Source organism: Osmerus mordax, chromosome 22 (assembly GCF_038355195.1).
Source record: "Osmerus mordax isolate fOsmMor3 chromosome 22, fOsmMor3.pri, whole genome shotgun sequence".
Taxonomy (NCBI): domain Eukaryota; kingdom Metazoa; phylum Chordata; class Actinopteri; order Osmeriformes; family Osmeridae; genus Osmerus; species Osmerus mordax.
In genome coordinates, this window is record NC_090071.1 from 5,624,146 (window position 1) to 5,643,857 (window position 19,712).

General features: G+C 47.1%; 1 protein-coding gene across 1 annotated transcript; it reads left to right on the top strand.

Moving 5' to 3' along the window:
* Positions 1-973: 973 nt before the first annotated feature.
* rnd3a (Rho family GTPase 3a) lies at positions 974-9,547 on the top strand. Its single transcript, XM_067260451.1, has 5 exons — positions 974-1,205; positions 1,464-1,551; positions 6,838-6,947; positions 7,635-7,769; positions 7,929-9,547. The coding sequence occupies exons 1-5, from the start codon at positions 1,056-1,058 to the stop codon at positions 8,175-8,177; spliced, it is 732 nt and encodes a 243-aa protein (XP_067116552.1). The 5' UTR covers positions 974-1,055; the 3' UTR covers positions 8,178-9,547.
* Positions 9,548-19,712: the final 10,165 nt, after the last annotated feature.

Below are 19,712 nucleotides of genomic sequence, written 5' to 3' on the forward strand. Positions count from 1 at the left end.
CAGTCATCCACAACCTCAGGACCACACGCTCTCATCAGCGTCCATGATACTCAACACACTGCGGCCCACAAACAATGTAGCTGTACTGTACGCTGCATGTCAAGTCATTGGCTGTTAATGTGTGTGAGTCCCTGGTTCTGTATGCCAGGCTAGGCTGAGGGCAGGATGGAACACCCAGTCACCATGAGGGGCCCTGTCCTGGGGAAGTACCTAATCTAACTACACCTAACTAGATTCTGGCTAAGGTGTCAGCAAGTTAGAGGCTTCAATAGGAATTTTATGACGTCCAGGCATAATGTCATTTTCCAGGTTTCCAACACAGAGAAGCCGATGCATGCCCTTGAACTTAATAATCTCTCATTTGTTCTTTAGCTCTGTTATGGAGTCAGTGAGATAATAGTATTTGATGCGATGTTGTGTGAGCAGCACTATTCTGGGGTTGTTCCTAACAATTCTCTGGGCTTTTTCAGTCCTTCATTCAGGAGATGAAATGCTCGGCTCTCTGTAGTCAGCACAAGCCAAGACTTCATCAGCATTTCTGACCATAAGTTAAGAGGACTGGTAATGCAGTAGAGAAGAGAAGGAGCATTTCATAGTTAAGCAAATACTTCCATCCCATTAAAAAGGTTTCACGTTGTAAGGACTGTGAGTGTTCTATTGAAACAACATGTTTTTTCCAGCTATAACATTTGCCATCCGTATTTAAGTGAATGTATCACGTGTAAAGACAGATGGGTGACTTTTGAACGATGTAAACTATTGAGACTATATTAGTAATGTTGTAATGTAATCCAAAAGAGGGCGCCATCATTGTGGATAAGACCACAACTGAACCGCTAAACCTCCTATAAACCTCAATCACCTACGCTCCGGGCACGAGGGAGCTTGTGGGAGGGACCGGTCGAGTATAAATACCGGCAAATGTCCCTTTCCCGATGTACACAGTAGCTTCTGAACTGCCGTTGATCACACACAGAAAGGATATTTCGTTTCTGAATTTTCCATCTGCATTACAAGAAGTTAGTGCTCTCGCGGACTGACCATAAACTTAATCAATGAAGGAGAGAAGACCTTGTCAAAAGTTATCTCTTAAATCCGGAATGGATCCTAGTCAGAGTGTTAAATGCAAAATAGTTGTTGTAGGGGACAGCCAATGTGGGAAGACCGCCTTACTTCACGTTTTTGCAAAGGATTGCTTCCCTGAGGTGCGTTCATCACATGGTTTTATGGATTAAACCAAATATGCCATCCTTAGACCTTTATGGTTATGAGAATGGTTATGACTTTAATGTAGCCTACACTTTATGTAGCAAACACATTTTTATACCATCGTTGTTTATTTGCTTAATATCTCCATGACTGTTTATTATTATTATTAGTTGTAGTTTTATGTTAAGCATATTATGTGAGTGCTGCCTATTATCTATGTTGATATTGATAATTATTTCTCTTTTTATGTCTAGAACTACGTGCCAACGGTGTTCGAAAACTACACTGCCAGTTTTGAAATAGACACGCAAAGAATTGAACTCAGTTTGTGGGACACTTCAGGTAAAATATGTATATTCTATTAGATATTTGTATCCCCCTAATGATATTCATGCCTGCATTCCGACATGTCCAGACCTGTTGGTTGCGGGCGCTAGCAAACTAGGGGCCATCCTCTTTAGAGAGACCTACATCTGTTGAATGAAGAATTTCTTTAAAACTATATTATTGGCATGAAGTTTATTTAAGTGATTTGACATAAATATGATGTTGTATCTCAGGAAGGCCAGGGATGGGCTTGTCAAACAGACATACTGAATATTTTACTCAACATTGCTCTAGTCATGAACCAACCCAGTATGTTCCAATGTGAAGCCTTTGCTTTCCATTGAGTAAACTCTTCTTGTCCCCCTCCCCTCATGGGGAGGGGGACAAGATTACTAATCTTGGTTACAAGATTACTAAATAATCAGTAACCAATGCTGGGAGAAGTTCCATGTGAATCCATGTGCTATTCCCAGATAAGCGCATTCATTCAGCAGTCCTTTCGCTTTGCAGACCACAATGTTCTAGCTGGTACAAGTTGATCAGCTGTAACTGCTCCTCACTGAGATTGTTTTCCAGTGTTGGAGTGTAAACCCTCCAGGGATCTCCATGCTGGAGTCTGGAAGTAATTACCTGCTCTAGCCCGTCTCTCCCGGCCCATGAGTGGAATCCCCACCCCACCCCCCAGTCCCCAGCATACTGCCTCTGATGTTGGGGGTGCACATGAGGAGAGAGAGGGGGGGGGGGGGGGGGGGGAGTGTTGCTGTAGCCCGGCCTGAAGTGAGACGGTCTAACTGATTGGTATTGTAGGGGTCTCCCGAGTCTCTCTCCTGCACGGCTCTGTGATTTCAGAGGAGGGGCGGTGGGGGTTAGTGAGCCGGCCAGAGACCGAGCATGTGTGCTGGGGAACAGGAGAGGAGCGGAACTAGAGGCCCACGGGGATCTCTGTCTCTTACCGAGGAGGATTTCAGAGCCGCCGGCTGGCTTTATCTAACGCCTCCGTCCAGGCATAACAAGTGTGCAGCACACCTGAGCTGTCTGCTCATTATCACATGTTTCTCTCCATTATTTGGCAATTTTTTTCTCTGGCTGGAGATGGAGAGAGGCGTAGCGAGGACACAGAGCGAGACATTGAGGTGCAGATAAGGAGAGAGAAATGTACCGGAAAAGAGCTGTTGGTCGGAATACAAAGGAGCGATACAGTACTGTACACACACTTACACGCACACACACATAGACATGTGTTGTAGATATTTTGCATTGGTTTCAGCAAAGGAATTGGAATAGCTGAAATGCCCCAGTGCTCGTGGAGCATGTGAGATGCCAATCACACCGAGGTCAACTTGGGATTGGTAACTGGGCTCTTTGTGCGCCCAGCTTGGTCCAGCTGCCGTCTTCAGGGCCTCTCTCTGAGCACTGCTTAGGCAGAGCTGTGTGTGACTGTGTCAACTCACCAACAAGTCCATCCATCACTGCCTGGCTGGTGAATAAGCTAGCAGCCATGCGTGATGTGTCTGTGTGAAGGGTGGTGGACCTGCACGGCTACCAGCTGCTCTGGACCCTTGATTGACCGATGGCCTCTCTGACCCCACGACTTGACGGTTTCCACGTCGAGGGGGAGCTGGAGTGAGGAATCAATCGGTGTTGGGATTCCTATAGGCTGGAGGATGGAAACGCTGAAAGGATGCTCTGTCCAGTGTTGTGTTCCGTGACGTTAGTCTCAGCATGCTTTTCTCTGCGGGAGTGTGTGTCCTCCATAGATCTAACCCATGACAGGAGCTGACTGTCTCTTGACACATCTGAAGAGAGGCCTGGGGGATGTGGAAGGCCATGAGGCATTCCTGAGACTTCCTCCACATCCTCCCAGGGTCAAGATAATGGTAGAAGAGCGAGAGAAATTCAGCCAGCCCAGCTACAGACCCCCCACCCCCACTACCTCCCCAGGTCCTCTGATTGATATGGAGGTGCCTGCAGCAGTAGATTGACTGGCCCTTTGAAGGATCCCTATCTAACTGACCCCCTCCCCCCAATCAATATGTTCCTCTGCCTTTGTCTGCAATAGGGGAGGGCAGTTCAAGCCCTGACCCCCCCCCCCCCCCCCCCACTGGGATGGCCTTTTGTTCTCTGTCAGTCTGAGAGGCTGTTAACAAACCTCAGTCGCAGAGGGTGGGGGGGGGGGAGCCGGGTTGTAACAAAATGGAGGTCATTAAGGTAATGCCCTCGAGTTATTAACTCCCATTTGTCCCATGGTGCTGACTCCACTTCCTGCCCCTGGGGGGGGGGGGGGGGGGGGGGATGCCTGGTCTTTGAAATGCTGCTTCAATTGTGTCTGAGGAAGCCTGTGGTACGCTGCTTAGGCACATACACACAGCACTAAGGTGTCTGGCCCAGACACAGTATGTGTTGGGGACGGTTAGGCACCTTAACTGTCCGGCCTGTCACTGGACAGCTGGGCTCTGGTTCTGCCGGGCTCTGCATGCCCCCCCCCCCCAACCCTGCCCCCACGTCCACTGTCAGCAGCCATTGTTATATGGGGATCACATTTCTGGGCTCAGCGAATTGAAGCCGCATGTCGCGCATTCCTCTGACGAAAGGTTGCTACTTCCTTCCTACAAAGCGCCTATTGTACGCGTGGAGCTGGGAAGACCTCGAACCTCAGAGAAGTGCACATTACGGTCAAGATTTTACCTCGTTAAACCGAACGGAAATGGAATAAATTGAATTAGATTATTTTTGTAACCATGAGATTTCAGATTAGTTAACAGCACGAGAAGCGTAGCCAGAGGGCAAGGTTATAGGGACGTATCCCGCTGTTTTGCGAGGTGGCATCACTGGATCCAGAACAGGTGATGATGGTACAGCTGTCTCAGAGCTGCTCATGGCTTGTATCCCCCTGTCACTCGGTGACCTTTGAAATCCTCTAATACAGTCAGTGGTGTATCTGGGGCTAGTCCGTAATCATTTCTGGATCTTTTTCATTTTCATTTTCTCTCTGTGCTCTCTCTCTCCCTACACTCCCTGTTCTGCAGTGGTCTACACTGCCACAGGTGACCCCACTGGGCTCCACTCAGCACCCCTGCCCCTGCCCCCGCCCCACCTCGTAAATCACCAGACCGAGGCTCCTATGGTTAGGCTACCACCTTGCCTGTCCCCCTGGGAGCATATGTCGACAGCTGCCCGTTCCTTTCTGTGTGTGTATGTGTGTATGCCTGCGTGTTTGTGTGTGAGTGGCAGGGTGTGCCTGTGTCTTTGAAGGCAAAAGAAAGAAAGAGAGAGTGAATAGGGTTTGCAAATGAGGGAGAGAGAAAGAGAGAGACATAGAGAGAGAGTGAGACAGAGAGTAAAACACAGAGAGACACAGAGAGACACAGAGAGACACAGAGAGACACAGAGAGTCACATAGTCACACAGAGAGAGAGAGAGAGAGAGAGAGAGAGGGTGTGTTGACCATCTTTCTTTCTCTCCTTGTTCAAAGGCCAGAGGGAGACAAAGACGGAAGCTAATGAGGTGACGGTCAACACAGCCTCAGCTGTTTTGCCACTTGCCTCTGCTGGGTCAGGCAGGCATGCAAGCAGACAGGCAGGCAGTGGAGGCGAGGCAGACAAGCAAGCGAGCAGACAGTCTAGGTTGGACTATGCAGGCTAGGCAGGCATGCTATGCAGGCATGCTAGGCAGGCTATGACCTTAGAGAAGGGATAGCCACTGCTGGGATAAACAGAAACATACCTAAGACCTAATACACTTACCACACAGACATTTATACATGAAAGAAACATCCAGTGAGAGTCCTCTGACATCCATTAACATGCAGAGACTCACAGCCATGCGCTGTGAGAAACACATCTGTTTGTGGCGTGCTGTTTGTCATTCTGGAGTTTCAAAGAGGATCTGTGATGGCTGGATGACAGATTAGAACAGGGGCCCACATAGGAATCCTTGAAGTTGTTGCTCGCGGCCATGTCTGTTGAGCATTTGAGGCTCTTCTGGTATTTGACAGTGAATGGACGTCGCATGAACGGTTAGAGGCTCGTCAATTCTTTCTGGGAGAAGCGATTTCTCCACCCTCTCATCTCTTCTGTAATGACAGAGTCAAAGACCAATAACCGCTCTTATCTTCTCCAATCTCCCCTTCGACCCAGGGGAGGACGGCTTTGGGAAAGTCTAGATGTGGTGGCGAGCGGCCGCCAGGGACGATGCGAGAGCAACACTTGTGGCTGTTTTCTGCATTCCTCTCTGTTGAGCAGCTCACTTTCCTGTGCTGGGGCTCGGGGCTCGAGCGTAGCTGACACCCACCCCCTGGCTTCGCCCCGTAAAAACACAGTGTTTCCCCTATCCACCCCCGTCACCCAATTGAACCCTGCGCTGAGTCAGAGTAAAATCTGGTCGGGGGGGGGGGGGGGGGGGGGGGGGGTGGAGCGTGTGTGTTGGGGTGGGGGGATCATGGTACGGATAGAATGTTTTAATGTATTTCTGCCCCCTCTCTCCGTCTCACTCTGCAGAACATTGTGGATAAGACCTCCCAAGGGGGGTCACTTTAGACATGAAAAAAACCAAAACAAAATTCCCCAAATTCTTTGAGGCGGGCTATGCCACATGTGGGCTCGCCCCTAGACTTTCCACAGCTGTTCACGTGACCCCGCTCACCTTGATGTAGCGCCATGCTCTGTCCGCAGAAGTTGTTCCAGCGGTGGAGGGGACGGTTCTCTCACACATGGTCCCAGTTAGGGGTTTGGAATGGCTGCATGACAAAATACAACTCTCCTAAGTGAAGTTCCCCCTCCCCTACCTTCTGTTCCTGTTGTAGTCAGTCAGCATGTTCACTCAGACTGAGGATTGTGTCCTTGAAAATCTTGAATTACGTTTATGTCTGTGGTGCTTAAATGGTAAAAGGTCAAGTCTTACTGTAAATTCCTAAATTATCCTGTCTGTTTCACCATTTTAACCATTTGAAGCAACAGTCTTGTTTGTCCTTGAACCTTCTGGGTGTAAATGAAGCTGTTTTCTTTTCAATTATCATTCTCTGTGGTTGAAAGACTTCTCAAGAAGCATGAGTAGTCATTTAATACCACTGCTTGAAAGATGCTCTCCCAAAGCAGGGCATCTATATGTACTGTAAAGTGTTGCTGACTAAGGCTAGAGGCTTCTGGAAAAATGTAGAGCTACTGAATGGTCTCAATTAATATATCAGGTTATTCAAGCACATTTCCACTGTCACATGCCTTTGTTCCATCGTTTCTATTGAATCTGGGCAACAATAGCTTTTGTTTCTATGTATTGACCTTTGTGTCTGTGTTGTTCTTTCAGGGTCACCGTACTATGACAACGTGAGGCCTCTCTCCTACCCGGATTCAGACGCTGTCCTCATCTGCTTCGACATAAGTCGCCCAGGGACCCTGGACAGTGTACTGAAAAAGGTTTGTTTCCTTCATAAACCCCCCATCTCTTCTAAACTGTGTGGGGAAAAAACACACAGACCCGAATATGCGTCAGACAATGAGCTGACCTGTTCTCTAGACCTGCTCCAGAAAGATTCTCCCAACTGTGACTGGGTCTGGGTCATGGGGCCTTTAAAAGGCTCACTGTTGAGCGAGATACTGTGGGGTGGTCCTAACACTACGTGGAGTTCTGAGGCATGTTCCTGCCCATTCAAAACATCCGGAATCGTGATGCCCTAACACCACTCATGGACTTTGGGGAGAAAGACCCGAGAGCTTTTAGTGCCCTCAGATTTGACACTGCCTCGCAAAGGACCATGGGAAGGCTTCTAAGAATGCACGGCCCTAGCTGGTCGAAACAATCACCTGCCTGTGTTCCCCTGAACTCCCCCCGTCTGGGGACCTGCATTAGCAGCAGATTAAATCCAGAAGTTAATGCCGTTGATCACAGACTGCTTATTGTATCTGGGGAGGAAACGCGAGGATTATCTGTGGATTCTGCACGTTCAAAGAGCCACACATCCTCTTAAAAGGAGAGAGGGAGGTGGTGGTGCTGACCTTTGTCCTCAACATCCGGGGCTCGACTCAGTCCAGACAAGTTAGCCTGTTTGTCTAGCCGTCTATCCACCGTCTAACCATCTAAGTGGTGTTCTTTGTTCTCCACAGTGGAAAGGGGAGATCCAGGAATTTTGCCCCAACACCAAGATGCTGCTGGTGGGATGCAAGTCAGATCTGCGCACAGACCTCAACACCCTTGTGGAGCTGTCCAATCACAGACAGACGCCGGTGTCATATGATCAGGTACAGCTCATCCACATAAGGTTACTCTGCAGCAAGTGTACAATGGAAAAGTAGATAACATATTGATTCCAGTTTGTCCATCAAAGGTGCTTTACTGTATTTATGGGAAGTTGGCATCCACGTTGCTCCTATTTATTTCCTATGGTTTTACATTTGCAGGGTTCCAACATGGCGAAGCAGATTTCGGCCCCCTACATCGAGTGCTCGGCCCAGCAGTCAGAGAACAGCGTGAGGGACATCCTCCACGTGGCCACCTTGGCCTGCGTCAACAAAAACACCAAGAACGTCAAACGCAACAAATCAGCACGAGCCGCCAAGAGGATCTCGCACATGCCCGGTAGGCCTGACCTGGCTGCGGTGGCAGCGGATCTGCGCAAGGACAAAGCCAAGAGTTGCTCAGTCATGTGACCTGGCTCACCCAATTAGAGGGAGTGGAGGTGGGGAGGATGGTGCGTGGCGTCAGGATGTTAGTGGGTGTAGCTCCTTCCTGCACTTTAAGGCCTTGGCCTGTCCTGGAGTGGGCTTTAATATGCATCAGACAATGTCAGTGGACTGTCACTGGAGTACACAGTACAAACCAAGACTTCAGACTCTTCACACATAGCCATGTCCCTCCCCCCGCCTGACCCTCACTACGTGTCACCCCCCCCCCAACACAGGAAGCGGTATCAGCCCCGGTCAGCGAGCTGCCAGGAAGTGACATGACTTCCACCCGCTGGTTGAAGAGGAAGGGGGGGGTCAATGCTTTCCATGGGAAATGTGTAGGGGAAGTGATGTCATTTCGGAAAGGTTGAGTTCCTGACGTGTAGTTCCTGGGAGGTCCCACCCCTAAACCCCCCCCACCCCTTCCCAGATCAACTGTGACTTTTGACTATTCTGATTGCACCCTGACCAAACCTGACAAGACTCCATCTTGCACTGGACCCCAGGCCTGGCTAAACAAGAGGGTATTGAAATGAATTCCCGTCACTGTGTGTGTTTAAATCAAGTTCTTTCTCATCTCTTTCTCTCTGTTGTTGCGAGTGAATCTATTGTGTTCTTGTCCTTTTCTTTCCAGTGTTCTGACAACAATATAAAGCTGATTCTTTAATACCTGAAGGTCTTTCAGACTACAAGTGGGATGAAGGTAAAGATAGACAAGGTTTTGAGACATGGTATACAGTCATGCTCACAAGCTATAGGAGAATCAGTAGTGTACTAAAGACAGACATTTGTTTCAGTAAAGACAGTTCTGAATAAGCTAGACTACCATTACTGATCTCGGATCTTGAAGTATGGCATATAGTCTGAATCTGTGCCACATAAGAGTAATGAACAATGAATCGAAAACAGCCTCCATTGGGTTGAAGGACTGCCAAAGTTTTGGTTTTGAAATCCCGATCAAAGATCAAATAGCAAGCATTTTTTCTCTGGACAAAACAAGCATGTTTGTTATTAATGAGTACCCTACTCCTGTTCTCTGTGTTCAAGGTAGAGATGCACTTTTTTAAGGATCTTGCTTTGCAGGAAAAGCTACATTGTTTCTGGTGTACTAGAGTAACTGGCTGTGCTTTTCTGGAATCAGTATCTTTATAAGCGCAGTGTTATCAGATAGCTGACAGCTGTTACAGTACAGTAACATATGTATCTGAATTACAAGATACTGTTTATAAGGAAGTGTTTCATGTGTAGTTCATCACCTTTGTCTTGAATGTTGAAGTCCACTTTGTATGTTCGTCACATTGATGTTGCCACAATATTTATTGAATTGTATATTTCCCCTTTTGAATAAATCCCAAATGAAACCAATTATTTTGTCAATTTCTCGACCAGTGACTTTTTATATTATACAAGGCCCTCACTTTCAATACAATGTCAAGTTTACACATCAATTCACCCAAATTGGAAATAACAAAGACATGCATCATTTCAGAAGGCTCTTGTGAAGCTTGTTGTATTTCTTCGATTGTGAAATGATTTTGAGATCATGACATTATACAAGCCTGTCAGAGTAAACAAATTAGACAAAACATCTTGTCTATCAATGCATTCAAGGAATAAAACCAAATGTTGTTTCAAAAGATCTATGTCTTAGAGAAGATTTGTGTGCATGGGGTGCTGAGGTCAAAGTGGGGGCTATTAGTCTTGAACATGCAAACAACACATTTTTAGAAGCCATCAGTCACCAAGCAGCATGATTGTGTCTCTGAAGAATACATCAATCAGTCGGAAAAGCATGTTTAGAGAGGTATGAGTAATTCCTAGATGATGTCACTGTGAATGGCACGTATTAGACTGTCACAGGAGTGCTTGGCAGACGTAAGTGATGATGCCCCAGGATGCACCTGAGTGAGAAGCCTAATATAACGCTGCCAGAGAGGACAGGATAAATGTATGGCAGGTAATAGATGTACAGGTGCATATCTACGCTTGAACGGTCTTAGAAAATAAAGCAATGCATAAAGTGAAATTTAAAAACACTCAATTGTGTCTCGACAGAAGTGACCCGGTGACAAGCAACCTACAGAACTGGACACCTGTCTTCTAGCCTTTTACAAATATTCAATAATATGTCGCAGCTGCCCATAAATTGAATTAGTCTCTGCAAGGCCCTTTGTATCAAACAATGTCCCTTTCTATACTGCGATGTTACATAAGATGGAAGAAATTAGAGATGAGATTGATGACAGCTGTCCTGTCGTCACAGACTTTCCCAGGGGTGTTTCCCATGATGCAGCTGGAACTGGGACACCTGCACACAGTGTGGTCTGCAGAGAGAGCCGGCAGGGGTGGTTGTGGTTGCCTGGCATTGACGTAAATGACTTCATACTCCCATGTGCAAACATATGTATGCATATGGGGTTACCCAGTTTTCAAGATCAATTGCCACCCATTCCCATGGTGAGATGTTCACTACAAAGTATGCAGACGACTGACAGTGTTATCTGTTCTTTCTGTTCTGTTCTCTTTCTCTAAATCCAAACAATAAGACAACCGCATGCGGAAAATGTATTGTCAGTTTTGTCAGAGCATCAAGGACTTCTATGGAAGATTCCATTTCACCCTTGAATGAATTCATATCACCACATAGTTAAGTCTTTAAGGCACATTGATAAGAATCAATAACACATTAAAGCAGTCACACTATATGTCACATCACATTGCCTTGTATTTTCCTATTTTATTTTTGCAGTAACATTGATGCCTTTACACAATGGCAGATAAAGAACATAAAAGTGTGAGAATCGGCCACACAGCTTCTAGCTTTGAATACAAATTGATTTCAGTACATCTCACACTGGATATGCAGCAGACGCATACAGTATGTCAGGGGTCAGGGGTCAGGGGGGGTGGAAGCTCTGTTTAGATCCAACTGAGTCTGAGTCTGCCTGCAGTGGAATCAAAGTCTCACTTCAGCACCTGTTGAACAGAAGGAGGGGAGCTCAGGCACCTTCATTGTTCTCCCATGCTTTCTCAGCCTGCATGAGGCTAGACAGACACCAAGGAACAGAAATGCCTGTCTCTGTCAGCGCTCATCGTTTAGAAAGGGACAGAGGGTGGCATGTCAGAAATAGTCCGTTCTGACATGTCTCTGCTGGATTTCTAATCTCCGTCTAGCTGTGAGGTCCACGCCTCATCTTCATAGATGTAGGTCTATGCACTAGGTACAGTCCAATGTTTCAGAGGTTTTTCCAATTCCGGCACTTATGAGCACTTCTCTACCTCTACCCAGTGCTTTTCATATAATAGATGGAATGAATCATTTGTGAGAGTGGGTTCATCAGGGTTGAATGTGTCTCGGGGCAAGTGTCTGAACCTGCGCAGCTCTCACACTCATCACGCCGCGGCCCAGGGCGAGCCGGGAACGTCCAACGTCTCATCCCATCATATTTGCGACGCTTGTTCATTTCCCATTTAGCCGTGTTAAAAAAACTGAACTGAAAACCCTTGGTTGTGAAAAACACCAAAAATGAAACGATGAGATGAGACGATGAGAAAAGAGACCAGGGACGCCTATCACCGTTCTGCTGAATAGGAGCCCTAAGATGACACCTGGTTTCATGCCCTGTCGTGTGACGATGATCTGTGGATCAGCCAGGTGAGCAGGGAAATAACCTAAAAGTTTGTTCAAAGAAGAGTGAACCGTTAGGATAGAGTTTTGAGGTGGTCGAATCTGTTTGTTTGCAGTAGTCAGCCTTGAAATGTTTTTCTTAGTCAGCTCACAAATTGAACAGGTTTCTCTGTGTGTAGCCTGCTAGTCTAGACAAGCCAGACCAGGAATCACAGCAGTATAGTAAATCAAAAAGCAATATCCACTCCTCAATTCACTTTTCTCAATTTTGCATTGAGTGCTGCCAACTGCTGCCAATACCGATGCACATAACACTTTGAGCATGTACTTGTCTGTGCTCAAAGTGCACAGAGAGTCATTTAAAACCTTTTGGAAACGAGTAAATTGGAAGCGTAGGTGTTTGATGAATGTTTTTAATATCCGAAATCAGAGGGGAGTTTTTTCTTTGTGTTTTAGTGACTTTATAGTAAGAGCTAGATTAAATGATGTAGGCAAGTTCTACCATTGGGACTACAGAACACTTCCTTAAACTTTAAAAAAACATTGAGGATCATTAATGGACAATGAACAACACAGAAGCAATACAAAAACTTCTAAAACCACCATTATATATCACCTCTACCCAGAGGTATTACAAGTCTTGTGATCTATGGAAATTAGAAATATTGCTGGCATTGTTTTTTCGGTTCAAGGCTGAATCTCCTGCTGCTTTGTTTGTGCATGTGTGCATGTGTGTGTGTGTGTGTGTGTGTGTGTGTGTGTAAGGGCCGGGCTGGTCTGCCCACCATCCTCAGCAGCTGAGGCGGCCCACAGACCGGCAGCGCAGGCTGGATCAATAGTCTCTGCCGGTGGGGCATTGTTCCCAAAAACCTCTCGCTTGAGAGAATCAGTCATGCACAGCTGTGGAATAGAGACAGGGGAGGACTGAAACAATGGCCGTTTTACAGAAAAGCTTGGGTTCTTGCTCTCCTGCTGAAAATAAGTGCTGTGAAAAGAGTTGGAAAGAAATGGATGCCCCCTCCCCCCCTTTTTTTGTGAGACTTAAAGACAAAACATTCTCGGCTCCTCGGGTTTTGTACAATATGAGAGTATTCCCAACTGCATCAACTATGCAGCATAAAAGAAACACATTCAATTGTGTTTCATACTGAATTTGTTTTACCATGAGATACGGTTGGACATAACAGAATATCTAATGACTCATTGCAAAAAGATTTGCTGCAGTTCATTAAAAAAGAACTAACTTTGCCAACCCTGAATGTGGTAATGAGGGGTGAGTAAGTGATATTTGAAAAGATATGTTGTCTGAGGTGAAAGGGAGAGGGGTGCATTGGTTTTCACAGCTGGATCCATCCCCTGCTGCCAACCCCCTGCCTCGATGTGCAGAGAGGGAGCCAAGGCTTTTCTGCTGCTGCTGCTGCTGCTGTTTCTGTGTGAACATTCCCACCAGGCTCCACAGCTTTCACTGTCCCGCTCCCTTCCCTCGCCCTGTCTTGTCTTACCATATGCTGGGTCCTCAGGCTGGCCAGAGCCCCTTAGACCTCCAAGGCCACTATTCTCCTGACCATCTGGTCCCAGGCTTGGCCTGCTTGACAGGGGTCCAAATGGTGACTGGCTGCCTGAACGCCTGTCTTGGCATCCAGTCTAAAGCAGTCTGCTTCTCCAGACCTGGTTTCAAACCAAACAACCCCCAAACCCAAGACCTTATAGCTGTGAGGTGACAGAGCTACTTTAACATGATTAAAATTATACTAATAGCATTAATATAGCACTAGGACAGTTAGATACAGCAACAAAAATGTAGACCATGTCTATTTATATGGGGTTCATTATTTGGTTGAAGCACCAAAAAGGTGGATATTTCAAAGAACGCTGGACGCTGTCGCTCTGCACTACTCTGCTCCGCCCGCCCCCTCACTGCTCCTATCTGCTCCTCAGCCTCTCCCTCAGCCTCTCCTCAGTCTCTCCCTCACCCTCTCCTCAGCCTCTCCCTCAGCCTCTCCTCAGCCTCTCCCTCAGCCTCTCCTCAGCCTCTCCCTCAGCCTCTCCTCAGTCTCTCCCTCAGCCTCTCCTCAGCCTCTCCCTCAGCCTCTCCCTCAGCCTCTCCTCAGCCTCTCCTCAGCCTCTCCCCCAACAGCCCGTTTAATTGTCAATACATTGGAACTTGACACCTCACTGTCTGTGTAAACGCTCTCTTCCACCTGGACATAGACTTCAGACCCTGAAGAAGTCCATACCCAAACCAAGATTCAGCCCTGCCCCAACTTCTCTCTCCAGCTGAGGCACTACCCCTAATCTAAGTTCCACCCATCCTCCATGTTTATTTATTTGTTTGTTATCTCCAGGAGAGGAGGGACCCCCTGCTAAAAAAGCACAGCTACAGATCCTTATTAACCACCAGTGTGTGTGATGGTGTGTGTGTGTGTGTGTGCGTGTGACCGCCACCACCCGGAGAGAGTGTTTTCTTATCAGTAAAAGGGGAGCTCAGTATTCACACCTGCCTCCTTAATTGCATGGATGAACCCTGGACGGGTCCTGGGGTATGCCCATAGAACCAAATGCAAAGCTCCCCCCCCCCCCCCCACACCAGCTCCTCCCCCCACCACCTCCCCACTGTGCCACAGACCCCCTCTTACAGTTCAACAAACAGTCTTATCAGCTCTATACTACATCTGTGAGTATATTAACCCCCACCCCCACACACACACACACACACCCCCACCGTTACTCCTCTCAGCGAGGGTGAGCTGTAATTTATTCACATGTATTTCAAGGACAAAGACGCCCCCCCCCCCCCCGGCTCTCAAGGCCTTGGTCGAGAGGGTGAAAGCCTCCTATTATGGGGCTTAGATCCAGGGCAAAAGAAAGACATTATGCAGAGCTGAGGCCGCAGCACCAGGATTGACACGGAGAGAGCCGACATCTCCAATTCTCCCATGGAGCCGACGCGGAGCACAGAAGGGTAATTATCTGTTGCCGGACAGCTGATTGTATGTCAATCTCGAACAATTATCTGCCATCTGTAATGTCCAAATCTTCCTCTTACATTTAATGAATAGGCGCTATCGGTGGTAATGGACTCTTTAGAAAATGGTACCAGTTTGAAAGAGCTGTTTGGGGTCACTGTGCCTGACCTTTCATGAATAGTAGAGTATGTCGTGTTGAGAGAGCGTGTTGACATTTACATCCTTTTACTGAGGAATAGAATAATTGCTAGTTATGTACACTTTAGAGGATGCCATAGTCCTGCTGTGTATCCTGAGGGAGACAACAAACCCCATTGGAAGCTCTTCATTTTCATTTGAACAGGAGTCCAAGATATTACATTTGTGATAACATCAAGTTACATTATATCATGATGTGGGAATATTCTGCATGTGATGAATCTGCACACACATTCACAGATCCAGTCAAATCCAGATAGTGGGCAGCCTGTGTGTACCATTCTATAAAGCTTTGAAGTTGCTGTGCTACATCTGGTGGTCTGCTATTGTTTGTCTTTGTGTGTGTCAGACAAAGGCAATCAGGTTCTTGCTCTGGCACCATAGCCTTGAGGGCACCCCTCCCTCAGGTGTCCCACTGAGAGGGGAGCGGGGGGGGGGGGGGGGGGGGGAAATGGCTTCGTAAGGGCAGGAAGTGAAGAGTCCTCCAGGAACACTCCAGTCATGATGAGGCACAGTGGTGGGCTGCGTTCTCCTAACAGCCACATAAGCATCCAGTGTGTCTGCAGAGCAGTTAGAGAGTCCATTTGTCGGTCTGTTTCTCGCTTTCTTTCATGTTTTACTCCTCATATTCTTTCTGTCCATACACACACATTTTTAGGAGATAAGATCTTTTCCACCCTGCTAGAAGTAAAGGCCCAGTACTGGACACACTGCCAAGAACTGAGGCACAGGGTGGGAGCGAAATATGGTGAGATTAAGGCTGTTTCTGTCCTGTTCAGAAGGCTTTGTTGGGCTTATCACCTCTCTGCAGCTCACTGGATCCCACACAATCCATTAACTGCAAGCAGTGTGGCAGACAATGTGCGAGTCTTGTAGATAGCTATGAAATGTTTTGATAGCGCTTTCGTTTCGTGATGAAATACCAATTGGTCTTACAGTTTGACATGTTTGTCTCAATGCGTCTGGTGCATTCAACTATTTTATTGCCGTGTCATCTCTACCTACATCTGCAGTTCCTGACAGTCGCTGCCAGAACTACTGAGAAGGGCACAATCTTCAATGCTGCTTTTTTCCAGCTTCCAGCTCTGCCTGTCTCGTATTTCAGGAGCTCCACCTCAATGTTGAGGCGTTGTAAAACTATGTTTCCATTCAGGAATCTGGAACGGCAGCCATTTTGTCTCTCTAGGGTCTTCGACAGCCAAGACCAATTAAATCCTGTTAAGGGTATGGGTGGGGCAGGAGGAAAGAAAGCCAAGTGAAATTGAATTAGAAACGGGCTGGCCCCGGTTCTTTTATTTTTTTGGGGGGTTCACAGTCTCAGTGGGAGGAGGCCTCGGAATTCAGGAAAATGCTTTTGAACTCTCCAATCGTACCTCTGATCAATCACATTTCATCCAAGTCCATAAATGCCACTCAGATGCAATGAGAGAATGGGCAACACAATGGTCTAGAAGACCACAGCCTCACAAAGGTCAGCTTAAGCCTCGCCCCTCTGCCTCCATCCTTTGAGATGTATCCTGATCAATATGTGCTACAACCAAACAATCTATTACCTCTGTCATTCCCATCCCCTCATTATATAAAGTGGCCTTGCCCTCAGTTCCATGCATAATCTTTCCCTAGAGGTCGCCAAAAGGTCAAACAGATGATGATTGAACAGAGTTTTTGGCAGCTATTTTAAAGAACGATCCATAGGGTACATTCAGAGTTATTTTGGCGAAACATTTCCTTCATTATTTTTTTATCCATGTTTCGAATGGCTGTATTTGTTTTTTATCTACTAAAAATGTTGCAGTAGCAATGTACCAAGCGTCATGTTGCCTGTCACTCTCCTGTGCTGTCACCTTGCAGGGCTCAGTGTAGTCTGACTCCCTGTTAAGGTGTCGAGAGGGCTCATTCCTTGGTTCGTTTATCATGCTTCAAAATACACAGAACTCTTCTACTCCATGTCTTGGTGTTATAGTTGTGTTGTTTAAGATACTTTTGTTTGGTGATAAATTTGCAGTAGAGACTGAGGTCACCACAAAGAAAGGGTAGTTTTTCTGCACTCAAGAACACGTCCATCAAGGTTGAGTTCTTGGAAAACAACCTGCTTTTGAACATCTCCAGAGCTGGAGATGTAGAGAACCGTTGAGAACCCCAGAGCAGCCCCAGGGAGCTGTTCACCAGGAGATGTCTGGGGCTTGATGTCACCGCTGGAGGCAAGCCTATCCCCTCTCCTCCTCCTTGAGGTTTAAAACAGTCATGGAGGATCCCACCCCACTACCATGTGACCAAACCTGATGAACCCAGGGGTTACACCCAGAAAAACCAGGCCACATTCCTGCCTTTAAGTAACATCTGGATTTCCAGTGACCCAACTCCCCTTCTGTCCATCCATCCTTCCCTCTATCTCTCTGTCTCCATCTAAGTATTGACTAACCTCTCATTTCATGGTAAAGAGGGGGGGTGGGGTGGGGGACGTGTGATTCGGTGTACACAGGAACCCCTCCCCACACTCCCTGGCCTGAGTGTCCCTCATACATCTCTTGTGTAATTCCTGGACCTCTAAACACCCACCAAGTAGGGAGAGATTCTTGTCCTACTTGTCTCCCACCAACCACCTCTGGAACACCCTGTCCTGGAAGCCTTTACCAGGCATGGACCTGAAGGGGTCGAGAGCATGTTGAAAAGGAGCTCAAACTACCCGTGAGGTACCAGTGTGTTGCATGTTTACACAATCTGTTATTCCGCCACCTCTGTGATCTCCTGGAAAATGAGCAGTGTGCACAAAACCAGCCCTCTCTAGGCACTAATTACCCAAGTAGGGCATCCCTGGGATGACTTAAAAGCACCTCAGCAGTATTAATAATGGATCAAAGACAGACTTGAGGCTGAGGGGTCTTCAATGTTAGCCATATGTATCGATCCGCACTGGGCATTTACATGGTGGGCACAGGCTCGGACCTCGGGGACAGCATACATTCCCTCTTTCTGGATCAATGCGTGTCGCTGTGTTGAGATTAATGCCAAGTCATGGATTGTGAAGGACACAGAACAGAGGGTGCTGTTCTCAGTTGTTGTAGCCTTTGTAGCGCAGGGCTGAAGCCTTGTTTTAGAGATGCACTTCACTGGGGAGAACAACAAAGACTAACCAAGTCCACAGTAGTGATGACATCCTCTGCTGCAGAAATGCCTCCCCAGCCTGGATATAAAGGAAGACTTGTCTCAGACTCTGGCAGGGTTTCGCAAATATTTCTGCACTGATTCGTTAGAGAACGTTTTCCTTTTTCCTTCTTTTTTTGGGGGGGTTTGAATGGAGCCGCCTTGAGCCGGAGTGCAAATTGAGTTTATTTGATATTTTTCTCCTTTTCTAACAGTGTTATGTTTGTCACAACACTGCCAGACTGAGGTAAAGTATGCAAATGGTGATCAGGGACCACAAATCTGATTACATCAAAGCATCCCCTCCCCAGAGATATACTACCCTGTGTTTTAGAAAAGGAAACAAAGTAAACCACACCATCTCCCCAATATAAACAACAGGGATGGTTAGCATCTCTCCGTCGCCTGTCCCTCTGGTCAGGTGAGCATTTGGAGAGCCACGATCACTCCTATCAGTTCCTATCGATCTTTTCATGAGGACATTATTTCACGAGGATTCCCTTTTGATGAGATGATGTGACTTGATGATCTCTCTGAGCATGACTTTGTCCAGATGGCATCTGCACACATCCTGTACATCACAATGTCGTATTCATCCCCGTTGCATCCAGTGACAAGGGAATTGCGCAACGGATCAAGACAAGTTACGCTTCAAGCAGAAACGTACACAAGAATGTGCACTGGTGCCATGCAGATAGTGTACTCAGCTCTGCTTCCAAAGTTTAAACACGGTTTTATATTTAGCCCTGAGTTGTCAACAGAGGCAGCAGGATTGCACTTATCTGAAAACCAAATCAGGGTTGGGACCATCTCTATTCATTCAGGGTAGGATGCTCTGCGACTGTGTGCCTGTTATCTCATCTGTATTGCAGGAGGAAATGTCACACTGCTGCTCCCTTCCTTCTGCTGTCTCGGTGAGGTCAGGAAGTGAACTTGCCTGAGCTTCCTGATGTTTCACAGAGCGGAAGCAGTGGAGCAGATTAAACCAACCATCTACCAGGGACCCCGGAGAAACTTTAACCTGTTGGCACTTTCATGTTCCTCAATGGTTTCTGTAAAATAAATCCATTACTAGCTTAGAGAGGGAGAATCACACAAATGTTTTGTTTCATCAGCAAAACTGTATCAGTTGGCAAAATGTAAGACAGTGTCAGAAAGGCTACTTTGTGTTGAATCCCAGCTGTTCCCTGTCTAATTTTAGTACAATGCGGACACAGGGTGAGGAGAGACATTGTTTCTCTTTGGGAGGTCTCCCCTGCTCTGCTGTTGTTGTGATCCGGGAGGGCCTCTTGACATCCTCCAGCTGTCCCTACAGCCACAGGAACCGCAGGGCCATGCACAGCATACCTCTGGATGTCCTTCATCCAGGTCCTTCATCGTGGCACCTCACCTCAGTCTACCATTTGTTTATTAGCATTCTGCATTTCTAGCAGCAGGCTGAGGGATCCACTGCTGTCGACAGGACTGAGATCAGGTCTTAGGTGGACAAAGTTGGATATGCCCTCCCACCCCCACCAACCACATGTCTCACTGTGTTTAGGTTTTCTCTCTACTGTGGTTGTCCCAGCTCTGGGTTTAATGGTC